The 18,537-nt window shown below is 35.6% G+C and overlaps 1 protein-coding gene across 4 annotated transcripts in view; it reads right to left on the bottom strand.

The window, feature by feature from the left end:
- reps2 (RALBP1 associated Eps domain containing 2) overlaps nucleotides 1–18,537 on the bottom strand; it is a 51,081-nt gene that overhangs the window by 23,290 nt on the left and 9,254 nt on the right. For all 4 annotated transcript variants that reach the window (XM_079849965.1, XM_079849967.1, XM_079849966.1 and 1 more), the window contains exons 2-10: nucleotides 13,620–13,743; nucleotides 8,516–8,691; nucleotides 7,832–7,940; nucleotides 3,576–3,679; nucleotides 2,490–2,628; nucleotides 2,339–2,402; nucleotides 2,083–2,251; nucleotides 1,846–1,902; nucleotides 902–986 (exon numbers count right to left, since the gene is read on the bottom strand). In XM_079849965.1, coding sequence (XP_079706091.1) covers nucleotides 902–986; nucleotides 1,846–1,902; nucleotides 2,083–2,251; nucleotides 2,339–2,402; nucleotides 2,490–2,628; nucleotides 3,576–3,679; nucleotides 7,832–7,940; nucleotides 8,516–8,691; nucleotides 13,620–13,743 — 1,027 coding nt within the window. The remainder of the gene's footprint in view (nucleotides 1–901; nucleotides 987–1,845; nucleotides 1,903–2,082; nucleotides 2,252–2,338; nucleotides 2,403–2,489; nucleotides 2,629–3,575; nucleotides 3,680–7,831; nucleotides 7,941–8,515; nucleotides 8,692–13,619; nucleotides 13,744–18,537) is intronic.

The following is an 18,537-nucleotide window of genomic DNA, read 5'->3' as shown; positions in this document are numbered from 1 at the left end:
TGTGGAAAATGATCAAAAGCAACTTTTTTAAAAAAACGCTGGCGGGGAAAGAGTTAAGTTTGACACTTAAAGGTACACTATGCAACTTTTTTATTTAAAATTAACTAAATTTAAATGAGTCACTACATCATCAATCATTCTTCCAAATGGTGTTTTTGCCTTACCCTGATTCACTATGGTAAACGTATTCTAAGTGTTGATTTTAGTCCTGTCGAGATGGTTTCCAATTTTAAATTGTGTACATGCGTCACTCACATGTGTGTGTCTCGTCAGATCCGTAAACAGAGAAAAGTTGCTCAGGCTGCTTTGCCGTGTGTGTTTCGTAGGGGTTATTTGTCACAACGAGCGAGAAAGGTTGCCATGAAGCTGCTAAATCTCCAACCAAACGCCGAACAGAGGAGAGTCTGCTGGCAGAAAGAGAGCTCGTAATAAAACAAGAATCAACATCGGCTCGGCTTTCCGATGATGACGAGAACTGAGGGATTTGAAACGTTGTAAAAGCGACGCAGAGATGATGGTGTTTTTATTACTCAACATGCGAGTAAGGTGTTTTATTGAACAGATAAATTGCCATATGTGGCTCTCTGACTAAAGTGAATTGTAAAGCATTATCTATTTTGAAGGGTCATTTCATTGTGGTTGTTGTAGTGCTGTGCTGGAATATATTTTGTGTCTAAACGTCTTCAGCTAGTCATCTCGAGATCCTTTCCATCTAAACTGGTCATATCTCTTAAGCCTAGTAGTGAATGTTTTATAAGCAGCAGGATAAACATATTCATCCGCACAGTCACGCAGTGGCTTAAATGTCCAAATAGTTTTTGGGCCACTGTTTAAAACCCATTTCTTTTTTCCCCCTTTAATCCTGTTCATGATTATTGAGGTCTGTCTCTGAAGTCATTACCCGGTTTCCTGCTTTCATCTCTCGTGTCCTGTTTAGCGGTCACACCTGGTCTAGAGGTCATCTGAAGGCCAGCAGAACACATTTCCTGTTTGGGAGAATGAAAAGCCAGCACAGAATGACTGATATGAGCACATGTAGAGGTTTACTCATTTATAAGGGGTGGACCCGTTGGATTTTTGTCTTATAAGACTCATTAGCACCCTCTACCTTCAGCCAAACAGACATGCCTAGAGAGAGAGAGTTATATAACTACTTATATCTTCTTTTATTATTATTATTATTATTAAATGCATGCTGTATTATATTATTCTTGTATACTATTATTGTTCTATATGGAAGCTATAAATGCAACTAACTAACTAAATATTCTCATCACAATAAACCAGCGATGATATTGTTAGCTAAACTATAAACATTGTTTTCATTTATTGAAATACAGCAGAAATAAAATACAAATATTACATAAACACTTAAAAAACGAATGTTATGAAATGTTAAGCAAATGTGGCAACTAACGGTTTTAAAATAAAGTTAAAGTACTAAAATTATTAAAAGTAAAATAGAAATAAATGAACACCAAACAAGAAATTTTGAAGAAAAAAACAACAGCAAAAACGTAAATAAAAGCTGAAAATAAAAAAGTAGCTAATTAAAAATATTAATAAATACTATCATAGTATATAATAAAATGTTTTTTAACAATAAACTAAAAAAAAGCGTATTTATTTATCCAAACATCAATGGCATCTCTTTTGTGACTGTTCTTGTTATTTGTTTTGATGCGTTGGAGATATTGTGTGCCGAACATCATGCCAGTTTTGATACTAAAAAACACAAAATTGAGACAGAAGGAGAAAGACAAGGAGAAAGACAGAGGAAAGGATAGAACAAAATGTGCAGAACATTGTGATCTTGGCATAAATGTTAAATGAAGTTCTTCTTACCGGTTGATTGGCTCCAGGCCTCATATTGTCATCAAAGACAATGAGAGGTTGAGTCGCCTGTTAAAGAACCAAGTTTAGAGCTCAGTTCAAACTTGTCAATCTGAACTTGCTCACATGACAGGGTTGCATCATAAAACATAATACTGGATGAGAAACCCTAAACAGTTTAAACTAAACATCGTCAAACACTTCAGGTGCAAATACAGTAGGCATGCTGAGAGTTTTAGATTTGCGTACCTCAGATGGTGGCGCTGAAACCACACCTGGTTCCACAAATCCCGGTCTCAGCGTGGCGGGGAGAGTTTCAGGAAGAAGGAAACCATTTTTCCGGGCTACGATCAGATGGAAGGCAGTGCAGAACTCTGGGAAAGTGAGAGCGCCGTCCTTGTCAACATCGCTCAGCTCCCTGAAGGACATTGAACGATTGTTTTTTCAGCATATGTAAAGAGACCGTTCATTCCATGTTTCAGTAGAACTGAGGGTTTATCGTCACCATATATGCGACAGCTCTGGAATCGGAAGCTTCGACTTGGTGAAGAAGTTTTTTGCAACAGTTCCTGAAAGGAAAATCAATGCAAAGTTCAAACTGTCCAGATAAGATCATGAATGTACCAGTATGAGAAGTGTTTGTGGAGCTGTCTTACCCACGATGAGAGCGCTGAGGTCAGGCTGGAGACTCCTGAACTGGATGGTGTAATATTCCCGCTGCTCCTCTGTGATCCTCCAGGGGTCGTCGGAGTAATCCGCCTCTGCTCTCTCCACCAGCCGCTCCACAGACCCAACCTGAACCACAGAAAAACCTCAAGATTTCACAATTACATATTACATATGCCTTTCATTACTTCTGAATCTTTTATTTGATATAAAAATGAATAAAAATGTAACTACTTTTTAAAAGTCATTTGCAATCCTTGTATGGTAGAATGTAATTAATTATAATAAAAGCTCAACAGTTTTTTAATATCATCTAGGAAACACACCATCAATGGTACTAATATTAATGCTAACATCTTTCTATTATTTCTTAGAGATGAAGTGTTTAATTTTTTTTAGCATATCTTACTATTACTAACTTAATGCACACCTATAAGATATTTATAGTTTGATGTCACCTTGAAATAAATAAATATATAAAAAAATATATAATCTTAATATTTATCTTTTATCATAGATGGATAGATAGATAGATAGATAGATAGATAGATAGATAGATAGATAGATAGATAGATAGATAGATAGATAGATAGATAGGTAGATAGACAGATAAATAGAGTGACATACAGACAGAATGATGGATTGATGGATGGATAGATAGATAGATGGGTAGATAAATTTAGATAAATTAGTTGGTTACTTAAAGTAAAAATGCTTTTTAAATCCATGTTTAATGACAGAAAAGAAGAAAAGCCCACAGCACACTACTGTAGCTTGAAAACATTTATTAACATTATGTGTTAACATATTAACCTTTACTGTATATATTTTTGAACATCTTACACTTATGCATGTAATCATTGGGGATGTGATGATTATTTATCTATTGTTTGTAAGCATGTCTATCCAAAGCATGACCTGTTGGGTAATGCATGTGCTCTGGCGTGCTATTATTGATATTCAAGCAAAAAATATAAAATTTTAAAAAGACGTGTCCTTATAGAACACTGACACCCAGAGTTCTGTACGGTTGTCCAATCGGATGCGAGAATGAGGAGTTGTGAGGAAATGCTCACGCGTGTAATGACAGGCTGCTCCGGCTGAGGCTTGAGAGAATAATGTCTGGGAGAGGAGTTTTCCTGAGGAACACTGGGACGAGACGGCACTTTCCCGTCATACGCTGTGAACGAAAACCAAAAGATGAAAGAGTGAATGTTTCAAGGTCAAGACAGACAAAAAGACTTTACAGTTGATAGCTTTTCCGTTCCTGTGATCAATGTTTTTGGCATCTAAACATTTGACAGCACTGTAAATGATGCACTGATTCAGATGACGGAGAGAAATGGCATTAAACACTATCAGCAGATGCTAGTGAGATAAAGACGTTTCAGACTCGACTGACACCGAACAAGAGTGAAAGTTTTAAAGGTCCCATGGCATGAAAATTTCACTTTATGAGTTTTTTTAACATTAATATGAGTTCCCCAAGCCTGCCTATGGTCCCCCAGTGGCTAGAAATTGTGATAGGTGTAAACCAAGCCTTGGGTCTCCTGCTCCGCCTTTGAGAAAATGAAAGCTCAGACAGGCGAATCTGGAATATTCCCTAGATGTCGTCATACGGGGAAAGGTTACCTCCCCTTTCCTTGCTTTGCCCGTAAAGAGAATTTGGCCGGCCCATGAGAAAATGAGCTGAACAAGCGCGATAATGGTTTTTCCTCGAGAGACATCATGGCTTGCAAACAAGCGAAGCATGGCAGTTGCTCAGTGTTTGGATGTACAAATGAACACAAAAGTATTTTTTTAGTTCCTTCATCCGAGCCTCTGGAGAACCAGTGGGTTATGTGGATTTCTGATGTGTAATTGTTCAAGTTCAGACAGATAATCTTTCTCTCAAAGTCGTTCAATACTGTTTATACATCAGTAAATCAAGCCAGTGACTAAACGATCAACTTCACGTCGTTTCTCTTAGTAGGATGAAAATAATCTTATTTAAACTGTGATTAATATATATACAGAAAGCGATCAAAGAACAATCCCTTTCCAATCGCCCAAGCTGTCAATCACACGGCGCGAGTTTATCTCGACACTTGCCAAAACTCGTTATGAAATCAATGACGCTGTTACACTGCACAACGAAGCTCTTACTGTACTTATTTTGCATTGGTGAAAGCATTAGTGAGAGTGCAGAAACTGCGTTGCAGTGATAAGATCTTCATTCACGCGATCAACAGGCTGTCATCTGCTCAATGCTCATCACTGCAAACTTTTATGTGATGGGAATAGATCTAAATACTTTAAAAACTTCTCACGATTCGTTAACCTCGATAGCTGTAATAGTAAAAACGTATAATAGCTGTAATAGTAAAAGTTTTCGAGAGAGTTCCTCATGTAATGCTAGTTATTTCATATGCAAGCATGTCAGCCAATCACAGCAGTGGGTGTTTAGTGAGGCTAAAATCAGGCTCAATTTTATCTAAAAAACATACTAACATTATAAGGGCACCCCAGGAAACAATAGAAAATAATAAAATAATCCACGCCATGGGACCTTTAAAGAAGACTTAATGGAATAATGAATGGGAACAAATGAAAGAAAAAAAGTGATTAAATACAGAACAAGCATGAATTATTCAGAACGAGGTCATTGATTGCCATGATCTTTGATATGACTGTAGAGGCCTGACTGCACTTTGATCTGGTGAATGTTCTTTACATCTGAAGCCCTTCCAGATCATCGTGTCTTTTATGTGTAGATTTTAAATAAAGTATTAATGGCCTCTGCTGAATAATGAAGAAAGCTGATCCACATTCAATAACGCTGATGTTTCTCTGTTCATGGCCGGAGTTAACAATGAGATAGAAACACTTTCCTATCGCAGCGGTGTCCATTCACTGCGTTTACCCCTCGCTGAGAGCATCTACAGTTAATATTCACTATTATTTGCTTTTGTTGAGATTACTGAATATCTGTTTATTTGAACACAAAAAACTACATGCTTAATAAACACAATCAGATGATAAACAATGATATAATAATAGAAAGATAGACAGATAGAATGTTATAATGAGAGTAGACAGACAGAACGACAGATAGATAGACAGATAGATAGATAGATAGAATGATTGACAGATAGATAGATAGATAGATAGATAGATAGAATGATTGACAGATAGATAGATAGATAGATAGATAGATAGATAGATATATAGATAGATAGATAGAATGATTGACAGATAGATAGATAGACAGACAGACAGACAGACAGACAGACAAACAGACAGATAAATATAATGATAGACAGACAGACAGACAGACAGACAGACATAATGACAGACAGACAGACAGACAGACAGATAGATAGATAGATAGATAGATAGATAGATAGATAGATAGATAGATAGATAGATAGATAGATAAATATAATGATAGACAGACAGACAGACAGACAGATAGATAGATAGATAGATAGATAGATAGATAGATAGATAGATAGATAGATAGATAGATAGATAGATAGATAGATAGATAGATAGAATGATTGACATAGATAGATAGCTAGATAGCTAGATAGATAGATAGATAGATACATATAATGATAGACAGACAGACAGACAGACAGATAGATAGATAGATAGATAGATAGATAGATAGATAGATAGATAGATAGATAGATAGATAGATAGATAGATAGATAGATAGATAGATAGATAGATAGATAGATAGATAGATGGATGCACTACCTTCTACTGTGCTGGTGGGGGCGCTATTGTATATGTGATTATGGCAATCTGTCCTAATTTTGTATATAAATTAATAATTTTGCATCTATTGCATAATTTGCAATTTTGGCTTAAATTATAATCGATTATAACAGACCGTCACATTATTTTTGGTAACATGCTAAACTGTTTTTTTTTCTTTCTTTCTTTTTTTGCTTTCTAACAAATGGATAAGAAAGTTACAGAGCAAAATTGCTTCACTAATTTTTTTTTTTTATTATTATTTAGAGTGTAAATATCCAAGAGGGACACCTATCACTAAACGAAGCACACTGAGCACATGTTATTAAATTAAGCATACCACTGTGGTTATATATGCAGGCTCAAGGCATTTTCTCAGGAAAGCATGAGAGTGCGTGTCTGTTTCATCAGAACTGGCGAGTGTGTTGTGCTGACTGTCGACGGGTTGAAGGACTGACTCAACAGGTGTGTGATTAAACGAGTGAGATATCAATACGCCACAGGAGAGCAACAATTAGACAACTGCTTTCTGAGGGCTCAAGGCTGAACGCTCACAAACACACACACAGCTGTCTGACAACCACAACTACGGTCACAGTGTGTGAAACAAGCCGGCTGTGTGATGTGTGCTTGTGTTATCTAATAACAGCATCACGGTATGTGTGTGTGAGTGTGGAAATATCTGCTCTCACTTTTCCACTGGGATTGTTGTGAAAAGAACATTATCAGGATCTTGCTGAAAAAATTCCCTGATACAGCATTTAAGATGAGCATTCGTCCTGTTTTAATGATTTCAGTATTTACTGATGCAAAATGTCAATAATCTATAAAGTACAAATTTTCAGAGAAAATAATAATGATTAATTTAAAAAAAAAAAACTCTCTACAGGTAAAAAAATAAATAAAATAATAATAATAATAATAATAATAATGATAAAAATTAATTTTCTACATTTTCTAATGTAGTGTTTTCAACTACATTTTCTGGTTAAATAGCTTTAAAATGTAGGAGCAAATGTATATGCACATAAATACCTATACAGCAAGTCTCTTCTGCTTACCAAGGCTGCATTTATTTGATCAAATATTTATAAAAACAGTAATATTGTGAAAAATGATTACAATTTAAAATAATAGTTTTCTATTTGAATATTTTTTTTCAAGTAATTTATTCCTGTGATCAAAGCTGAATTTTCAGCATCATTACTCCAGTCTTCAGTGTCACATGATCCTTCAGAAATCATTCTAATATGATGATTTGATGCTCGAGAAACATTTATTATTATTATTATTATTATTATTATCATCAATGTTGAGAAGTTCTGCAGCTTCATATTTTGTGGAAACCGTGATATATATATATATATATATATATATATATATATATATATATATATATATATATATATATATATTACTGTTACTTTTGATCAATTTAATGCATCCTTGCTAAAAAAAAAAAAAAAAAGTATTAATGTCTTTAAAAAAAATACTTGAACAGTGAACATTTTAAAATAAAAAGCATCAATTTCCTGTCATGTCTATGTTCATGGGCCGGTCTGGATGCGGAATGACTGACAGTGACTCTCACCCAATAGCGTGTCTGTTCCGTTTCTCTGTGCAGCGTATGGATAGTTGCGATAGGCTGACGGTGAGCGGGGCGGGGAGATGGCGGGTGACCGCGGTGGAGACCACGCCTCCTGTCAGATACACAATACACAATATTGGTAAGGTGAATAATCAGGTTTTTTAATACAGTCTTGTAAACTTGATTTACTTGCATTGCCAGGTTATGGATTTGCATGTAAACCAGTAAATCAGGTTATTTCAACAGACACATTTTTAGTAATTATCAGTGCATGTGTGTGCGTGTAAAAGTGCTTAATGTTGCAATGTTCATTAGTTAAGAAGTGCACTCAAATCAAACTATAAAGCAGCTCTTCAGAAGACAATAGTGTCATTATTCAGCTCATTTCAGTTCAGTTCAATAATAATAACAATGTAAAGTTCATTAAATTACGAGCCGAGTTTGATAATTCAGTTTAATGTTGATTCAATTCAGTTCAATAACAGTGTCAGAGATTCAAAATTCATCAATTATGAAACAAATTCGATTCAGCTTTCATTCAGCTCTACAGAAGACAATCACATCATCATCCAGATCAATTCAGGTTCAAGTTTTGTTCTCAAATGATAGTGTCAGTGCTGTCAAATCTATAATATTACGTGTCTTTTAAACCTCAAAAGTACTTTTAAAGTATGTCTGATGTCTGACCTGTTTGTCCATGCTGGTGTCAGGGTGTCTCAGTACAGGTCTGTCTGCAGGGGGACGAGGGGCGGAGCCTGCAACTGAGCCCAGGATGTGTGGCTGGCTCTCATTGGTTGAGGGGTGATTGGCGTAACGCATCTCAAGCTCATTCGTTATCCCAACAAACACAGGAAGAGGAAGTTCTGTGGGGAAAGATAAATGACACTATGTTCAGAACGGCATTCTGGTGCTATTTTCACAGAGGATTAAAATAAGATTCAGCTGTTTAATGCTGCTCAGAGGTGGCATACATGCATTTACACAACAGTTGCAGAATGTAAATTATGTAAAAATGTAAAAAAGCATTATTAAGGCTGTAATATTATGACAATTTTTTGATTATTGCCCTTTGACAAAATCATACCGGAACATTCAAATCTGTGTTCGCGCTGCAGCTGAGCCAGAGAGAGCAGTTTTTACAACCACACAGTATCATTATTTCTGTCTTAAAATAATTCAAATTATCACAGAAATACTGGGATAAGCGTTTATAGTTCGGATAAACACTGATGTCTACGGTAGCGATGAAAATTGAACAGATCCTGTAGGTGGCGACAAGTGGCTGTTAAAATGTTTTATTTGTCATTGAATCACTCATTCAAAAGATTTATTCAAAAACGCTGATTCAACTAGTAATGAAACAAGTGAAAAGTATTTATATGTCAATTAATGAATAATTCGTTCAAGAGATTCTTTGAAAAATGTTGATTCATCTAGTAATGAAACAACAAGTGAAGTAATTATGAGTGAGTCATTAAATCATTCATTCAAGAGATTTGTTTAAAAACGCTGATTCATCCAGTAATGAAACAAGTGAAGTATTTATGAGTGAGTCATTGAATCACTCATTCAAAAGATTTATTCAAAAACGCTGATTCAACTAGTAATGAAACAAGTGAAAAGTATTTATATGTGAATTAATTAATAATTAGTTCAAGAGATTCTTTGAAAAATGTTGATTCATCTAGTAATGAAACAACAAGTGAAGTAATTATGAGTGAGTCATTAAATCATTCATTCAAGAGATTTGTTTAAAAACGCTGATTCATCCAGTAATGAAACAAGTGAACTATTTATGAGTGAGTCATTGAATCATTTATTCAAGAGATTTGTTAAAAAACGCTGATTCATCCAGTAATGAAACAACAAGTGAAGTATTTATGAGTGAGTCATTAAATCATTCATTCAAGAGATTTGTTTAAAAACGCTGATTCATCCAGTAATGAAACAAGTGAACTATTTATGAGTGAGTCATTGAATCATTTATTCAAGAGATTTGTTAAAAAACGCTGATTCATCCAGTAATGAAACAACAAGTGAACTATTTATGAGTGAGTCATTAAATCATTCATTCAAGAGATTTGTTCCAAAACGCTGATTCATCCAGTAATGAAACAACAAGTGAAGTATCTATGAGTGAGTCATTGAATCATTTATTCAAGAGATTTGTTTAAAAACGCTGATTCATCCAGTAATGAAGCAGCAAGTGAACTATTTATGAGTCATTGAATCATTTATTCAAGAGATTTGTTTAAAAACGCTGATTCATCCAGTAATGAAACAGCAAGTGAACTATTTATGAGTGAGTCATTGAATCATTTATTCAAGAGATTTGTTTAAAAACGCTGATTCATCCAGTAATGAAACAAGTGAAGTATTTATGAGTGAGTCATTGAATCATTTATTCAAGAGACTTGTTAAAAAAACGCTGATTCATCCAGTAATGAAACAACAAGTGAAGTATTTATGAGTGAGTCATTGAATCATTTATTCAAGAGACTTGTTAAAAAACGCTGATTCATCCAGTAATGAAACAACAAGTGAAGTATTTATGAGTGAGTCATTGAATCATTTATTCAAGAGATTTGTTTAAAAACGCTGATTCATCCAGTAATGAAACAACAAGTGAAGTATTTATGAGTGAGTCATTGAATCATTTATTCAAGAGACTTGTTAAAAAACGCTGATTCATCCAGTAATGAAACAAGTGAAGTATTTAGAGAGTATGAGTGAGTCAGTGAATTATTCGTTGAAACCAATTTTTTTGCAGCGATTCATATTTTTTTCAGAATTGTGCAGCTCTACTTACATTGTATCTGCACTTTATTGTTTATGATCAGGGAATTTGCAAGAGTGTAAAATTCAGTCGGTGAGCCGACAAAAATCCGGTTCTTTCAGCAGAGACTAAACGCCTCTGATTGGCCATTGCATTCATAAGCTCAACAGAAACATTTCTGATTGGGTATAATGCTCAACACTGTAAAAATAAAAAATAAAAAACATGTAAAAAGAAATCCAATGCGATATAAGCAGATCTAAATGTAATGCCACAAAATTGACACTTTTCATTCATTTTCACATTTCACTTTAATCGCGCAATTTGTGGGGCATTTCTGTTCATTTTTGGTGCATTTCTGTTCATTTTGGTGCCCTGCTCCTCATACTATTTTCTGTGCACAGTGGATTAAAACAGAAAAATAACTTTCAAGCTTTATTTTTGACTTCTAACTGGATTACACTGGCTCAATGAAACATGAAGCATGTTGAGGCCATGTGACTTATGTTCCTTTTCAAACAAGGCCTTCGTGAACCTCCAGAACTTGATCATGCAGCTGTGTTAAATGTTAAATTTGAGCTAGAACTGAAAACCTCTGATCTAAGATGATCTTCTTTACAAAGTAAAGCCAGTCATCTCTCAAAAGGTCCCTCCGAGGTCATCTTGATAAATCTGTCTTTCCTGTCCACAAACTGGGTCTTTATCCTTCCCTTTCCAGGCGATTTGTGGAGTAAACAGACGTGATCTTCACTGATCAGAGGTGCTGAACCTGCTGTGTGAGGTCATCTGAGCTCCTCTCTCCAATGTGAGGGTCTCGCAGGCCCTCGGGTCCTTCAGGAACAGTCTGTACCAGGATTAAACACTAATCCAGGCTCCGTTCGCCACACTTCAGCCTGGCAGGGTGGCCTGGAGCTGTGCTGAGCTCGGAATCAGCCTAGTGCTCAATATTACTGTACTTTAAGTTTATTTAAATTTAGGAAATGACTGTTTTGTCTGTGCTGTGTTTCCATTTGAGTTACTTTATGAGCTCAAGCCCAAAAGTTACATAGCAGCATTTTGGATATTATTGAAACTAGAAACTTGTGGTGCTTTCCCAACCAACACTGTAGATTATAAAGCAATAAATAATTTAATAAATAATTGATTTTACAAATAAAAAAAAATATATATATATATAATGTTTATTATTAACTATACATTATTAACCATAAAAATAATTTAATAAATAATATAAATAATAATATATTAATACATGTATAATAATAATAATAATAATAATAATAATGTATAATAATTTTGTATTTTATAGGATTTATAATTAACTAGTGCAAATGCCTGTGCAAAATAAGTTTTTAAGTGTGTTTTTAGTAATTGTTGGTTTGGTGTGTTTGAGTGCACATTGTTACAATTGCACAGCAAAAGTTCAGTGACATTTTTATTTGTGCATGGTAGAAAGCACACGGTATTAAGCAATATAATATTCAGAAGTAAACAGCATAGCTGACTTATAGATTCAGTTTACATCCACAAATGAATAAGCGCGTCGATTCATGGAACAGTGCAAAGTGCCCGTGCAAAATCAGTTTTTGTGAGCTGATTGCAGTCAAAAAAATTCAGGAGATATTTCTTAGTGATGGCTGATTTCAACAGTTCCAATATGATAAAAAAATAACTTTTATATTGATTCAATGGATTAATTGCATTTTGAAAAAAAAAAAGTGTCATGAATTTATTGCATTTTTGGGAAAAAATAATCCGTTTTTATAATAAATCTTTGAAAATCAAAATCTGGATTTGAATTTTTTATGTTATTATAACCTAAAGATGCTATGTGAAAGTTTGAAACAGAAAATAGTGGTTTTCATCTTGCCACTTTCTTGGTAAAGTAAACACATTTTTACTCAAATTAATCAAAATGGATTTATCACCTTTTGGAACCAAACTATAATATTCAGAAGTAAACAGTGTAGCTGACAGAGTGTTTATGTCAGAATGTTTATTTTTAAACCACAACCTTCTTGGGGCTTCTTTGACCGATACAACCCTCTAATGTCAGAATGTTTATTTTTAAACCACAACCTTTTAAAAATGACGATTTAAAAAAAAAAAAAATTTAACGATATCTTTAGCATTTCTCATCCAAACAACGTCAAACTTGGCACTGCACTCGTGCCCGTAACGAGACACCTGTCGAGTTTGAAATCCATCGGACTAACGGTTCGAGAGATATGTGGTTAACACACACACACACACACACACACACACACACACAGACACACACACAGACAGACAGACAGACAGACAGACAGACGTTTTTGTAATTTATAGATAGATTATCGTTATGCATATGCAACAAATCATTTAAAAAATAATAGTAAAAATAAAAGTAAAAATAAAAAATAGTAAAAAATATACATACATTATAAACTATAAAAAAAATCAAACAATTTTATTAAAAAAAAAGCAATAACAATTATATAAATTAATAATAATAAAATAATGCATATTATGTATTTTAGAATAATAACTAATAATTTGGTTATACAAATGCAACAATATTTTTATAAATAATTACTATAATAAATAGTAAAAAATAAGATATTTTACCATAACAATAATTAATTGAATAATTGAATAAAAATAACATACATTATTATCTCAGAATCTTATACATCTCAGAATCCTGTGTGTTAAAGCTTTTAAATGGTACTTTGGTTGTCAGGATCAATTCATAATTCGGCAGTAACTGTCACGCCACACAAAAAAAAGTGAACTTATATTTACTGTATACACAGATTAAAAAGTCTAGACAATAAGAGGAGGGCGTCTCAAGCGTTTAAGGAAACCGTCCTGTGGTTCAGTTTACACACACAGGCTTATCTCAGTGAGTTTGGCTCAGCGTGTGGCGCCCTCTCAGCGCAGCACGACCTCTGTGTGTTATCCCTCTTTAGTGTAAATCCAAGCATGCAAGGCCAAATCCCTGATCGCGTTTGCTTCTCCCTCAGTTTGACTTACCGCCTGCGATGCTCTCCAGGCGTACTGGCAAACCGGCCTGTGCCGCGGCCATCAGCTTTAGAGCCACGTACAACTGCCCACAGCCGAAGAAACCCAGCCGCTTAGCACCACACACCTCTGTTACCTGGAGAGAGAGAGAGTGAGACAGAGAGAGAGAGAGAGAGAGAGAGAGAGAGAGAGAGAGAAGAGAGAGAGAGAGAGAGAGAGAGAGAGAGAAGAGAGAGAGAGAGAGAGAGAGAGAGAGAGAGAGAGAGAGAGAGAGAGAGAGAGAGAGAGAGAGAGAGAGAGAGATTAATAAAGGGCCATATGGAGACTTTAAAACCACATTACCGTATACAAAACATTTAGTTCAGTGAATTAAGCTTCAATTTTTAAAAAGTGTTCATTATGTGAAGTGGAATTCATGGCTTCTATCTTAATGGGGGAAATTGCTAACATGGGAAAATGAAAAGATAATAGCTAAATCCTCATTATCGGCTCTACAGTGGAAAGAATAGCCAGCTGAAGATAAACTGCACTTTGAACAGGCTGAACTTCACTATCATCTGTGCTTCTGTAATTGAAAACTCGCATTGTAATGACAGCCACAAGCGGAGATAAGAGATAGGAAGTGTGTAACTACAAATACAGATCTTAACAGATTAATAACATAATTCACTTTGGACAGACATAGATGTTGAAAGCATCTATCCCTGCTGAAAACACTCGCTTAAACCTGGTCTGCTGGTCTTAGCCGGCTTAGCTGCAAAATGGCCAAAACCACTTTAAAACCACTTAACAAGAAGCTAAAACAGGCTCAGACCAGTTAAGACTAGTGAACTACTAGGCTGGTTTCAGATGTCTTTTCAAGATTGATGACATCATTGAGGAGATGAGAACTTAAACACTGCAAAACAACATGAAATGCCATTTACAACCTATTTTATTTCCATAATCCAAGATACATTACAGTTAATTTTTTTTTAAGAAATACTTTTATTCAAGAATGCATTAAATTGATCAAAACTGACAGTAAAGACATTAACAATGTTAAAAAAAAATCTTATATTTAAAATAAATGATGTTCTTTTGAACTTTCTATTCATCAAAAAATCTTGAAAAAATTTATGTTTTCACAAAAATATAAAGTAGAACAACTGATTCAACATTTATAATAGCCAGAAATGTTTCTTGAGCAGCAAATCATCATATTAGGATGATTTCTGAAGGCTCATGTGACACTGAAGACTGGAGTAATGATGCTGAAAATTCAGCTTTGATCACAGGAATAAATTGTGTTTTAAAATATATCATAATAGACAACTGTTATTTTAAATTGTAAAAATATTTCGCAATATTACTGTTTTTACTGTATTTTCTATCAATCAAATGCAGCCTTGGGGAGCAGAAGTGTTTCTTTCAAAAACATTTAAAAATCTTTCCGACCCCAAACCTTTGCAGTGTATAACACAATATTAAAATTGAAGGCAGGACTTGAGTTTATGCATTCAGAATCCTGATTGGATGGTGAAAACTGGGTGTTTCATACTGGTTGTGGATGGGAGGGGTTGCAAGTAAAAGGACTTGATGATGCCAGCAGAAAAGGAACAAGTTAGTCCATTACAAAGACAAACAAATAAAAATGACATACAATTAACTCACAATAACACCACAATCGTGCATTAAGAAAGTAAATAGGCTCCATTTTAATTCCTGTGATTTTGAATGCCTAAATACAAACTCTCAACCCAAGTCCAAATCATCGCTGAATCACTATCCTTCAGTACAATGAGACATAAACTAGTGTTTCCTCCTGAGAAAAGAGCACACAGTAGCATTAGAGTCATTGTTTTATCACTCCACGCTGCTGAAATCCATCCTTCCGTAACAAAATAATCAATAGAGTTGAACTGTGGGATTCATTGTAAACGTCTTCACACTCACAGGAAAAGATCTGTGCTTTAAATAGCAGCACATTGTGTTGAGTGTGCGGTTAAATATAACAAAAGCCACCGTCGCCCGTGTGGAGAAAAACAGCCTGTGCTCAAGCCAAACTTCTCTTCAAATAATAGATTCTCTTCAGATTGTAGAAATAGCACAACTGAACCTAATAAAAAAAATATGTGTCAATGCAAGTAAGGTCGTCCTTGTTCTCTAAACTATAATCTCACCTATGGCCTTCCTCCACCTTTCCAAACATTATCTGAGGAACTTCTCAAACATTGACTCAGCGTTCCTGTTCGACCAGGTGTGATGAGGATTATTGATCGTGTTCTCCTTCCATCCCTGCAGTGCTGATGCCTCATGAATCAAAGCTGTGAACTTTAGCCCAATATGACTGAAACAACAAGATGTTTTCTGCAATACTCCTATCTAATCAATCGCAGGAGTCCCGTGACTAGATGGACATTTGTCTCGAAAACACATTTTTACTCATTCCTAAAGAAAGCCGGGACACTGACCAAATTACGAAATAACATCTGAATTTGAATGAATTTGAACTGACATCTACATTCAGCCATTTGTACTCTGCTGTCGCTGTTGCATCTTTAATAACTTTTGAGGTGTATTTAGCGGTATTTTTATAAGCCGCTGGATCCGTTTTAGGGCCGTAAAGACCGGAAACTCGCAGTGTGGATGAATCACACTTGTGTCGAAGACTCAGGATCTATTGAAGAGAACTTATGATACACAAAAACTCGTACAAAGCAAAAACAAACACACGTGACCTACCAGCGTCAGTTGCGTCGCTTCACTGCCATTCATAAATCCTCTCCCGTGGCCTCATGGGATAGTAAAGTGTCCATCGAACGCACACTTCAGAATCTCAGTGGAAGTAGTGGGTCATCAGGGACTTTTCATCTACTGTTTTTCAGATACTATGGGCCAGAGTTACTAAACAGGGCAAATTAGCGTGAGAGCGCAATCCCATAAAAGTTCAGCGCGTGATCTACTGACGATGCTCAAATTTAAGAACACAGACGTGCTTTTATTGGCCGTTAAATAATGGTGCAAATACCCATAAATTGACTAGTGTAAACCTTAGTAAATCACCTTACATGATTCATTTAAATACTCTCCTCCCATAGAGGAAAACTACTTTAAATGCATATACAATAAAGTCAACTGCAAAAATAACAATGTCCACGACTTTTGTGTCTTTAGTGTGTCTTTAGTAAATCCTGACAGTAGTTTTTTAACGCTGAAAGAGGGTTTGTGCTGGAGCAAGCTGTTAGTAAAATTGACCCTAAGGCTGTGTGTGTCCACCAAAACGTTTTTTTTTCACGCGGTTGGCATATTTTTCCAATTGATTTCAATGGGAGCGTTTTTTTCACGCTGAAGCGATGAGCGCCCGGCGTTTTTTACCGGTCGCCGAGAGTTGAAGAATGTTCAACTTTGGGTAAAACGCAGCGCTCATCACTGTCACTTTTTACCCAAACGTCTAATCACAGTGGAGGAGGGGCGGGACTAATACCACACCGACTAACCGCCACATTCTGCTTGTACAACGTCAACAGATGACAACAAGAAGCATAATAACGGAACAAAATAATTTAAAACAAGAGCCAGAGAAAATATGTTACATTGTATCGACATTTTAATATAGAATCAACTGAGAAACAAAATATGTGTGAAATGAGATACTAGTAACACTTTCGCGGATATTCTGTATTATAACAAGCAATGTGTCTCAACCGAAAAAAATGCTGCGCTGCCAAAACGCTCTCAAGTGCCCATTACTAGGCGTTTTCAGAAGAGCGCCTAGCGTTTTTAGCCAGCTGAAAGCTTTGGTGGACACACGGCCTAAGTGTTCGGATATACTGCTCTTTTGGCATACTGTTTTTTGCATACTAGCCTACAGTATATAGTAGGGAAGTATTCGATTTTGGATGCAGCGTAAGTCTTCTCCTAGGATAAGGACACCCAGTTTCATGAATAATTATGAGACACAGAGTCATTAAATGTACTATAGTGCAAGAAAACACATCCGGTGACATTGACACAAAGACAAATTTGAACCTGGGTCCTACAGTCAAAACAAACAGATGGTAACACACACATAACAAACATTAAATCTTATCCTATTGTATATTGTTTGTGGACTAAATGCAAGGAATTCTGGGATATGCTTACATGCCTGCTTTCATACTGAAGTTACTGAACTAAGGGATTACATGGATTAATTTTGAAAAACACAATGAATCATATTTTAGGGCATATTCTGGTGGAGAAAGTTGGCATACTTGATATATGGATCAGGTCCCTCCTTCAATCTAGGTTTAAGTTTTATCATCCGCCCAAGTTAATTTTATTCAATAATCTGCATAATTTAAGTTAGCATGTCTGTAGAACAAACGGTTTAATACTTTTGGCTCATGAAAAGCAGCTCTGAGCTTCTAGCCACTAAAGTCAGCTGTTACTGTGACTGATGGAAATTACAATGGCTTTTGACGAGAGCCTCACGCGCTCTGAGCGTGACCCAACTCCTCTTCTTGAAATCAAGAGACAGTGTGTGTCTGTGGTGACTTAAACTCAGTTTAATCATCTGACCATCAGTATTACTTAAGCCTGACCTGCATTCTCATGATCCACACAGAGCACATATAATCTTACTCTATACATGTACATAATGGGGGAAGGATAATAAAATAGGTTAGAAACCTCCCCACCCATCCCTCCTTATGGCGGCTTATGGGATGTGTGGATACAGGAGGTCAGTCGACTGCGGTTCCTCTCAGGTCAGGGACACAAAAGATTATGTCTGCTTTTTTAAAACATTCATCCTGCATTTCTCACTTCGTCACGTTCGGCGTTACGATCGACGTCCCGACACATTGGGATCGCGCCCGAGAGTCCAATCACCTTTGATCTGACAGGACTTGATCGAATCCGAAAGACAACTGTAGTATGAGTGATATACAAATCAAAATCAATCATC

The sequence above is a fragment of the Squalius cephalus genome (genome assembly GCF_949319135.1).
Source record: "Squalius cephalus genome assembly, chromosome: 18".
In the NCBI taxonomy this organism is placed as follows: Eukaryota; Metazoa; Chordata; class Actinopteri; order Cypriniformes; family Leuciscidae; genus Squalius; species Squalius cephalus.
Note: the sequence above shows the minus strand (reverse complement) of the source record. Positions and strands in the feature narration are given on the sequence as shown.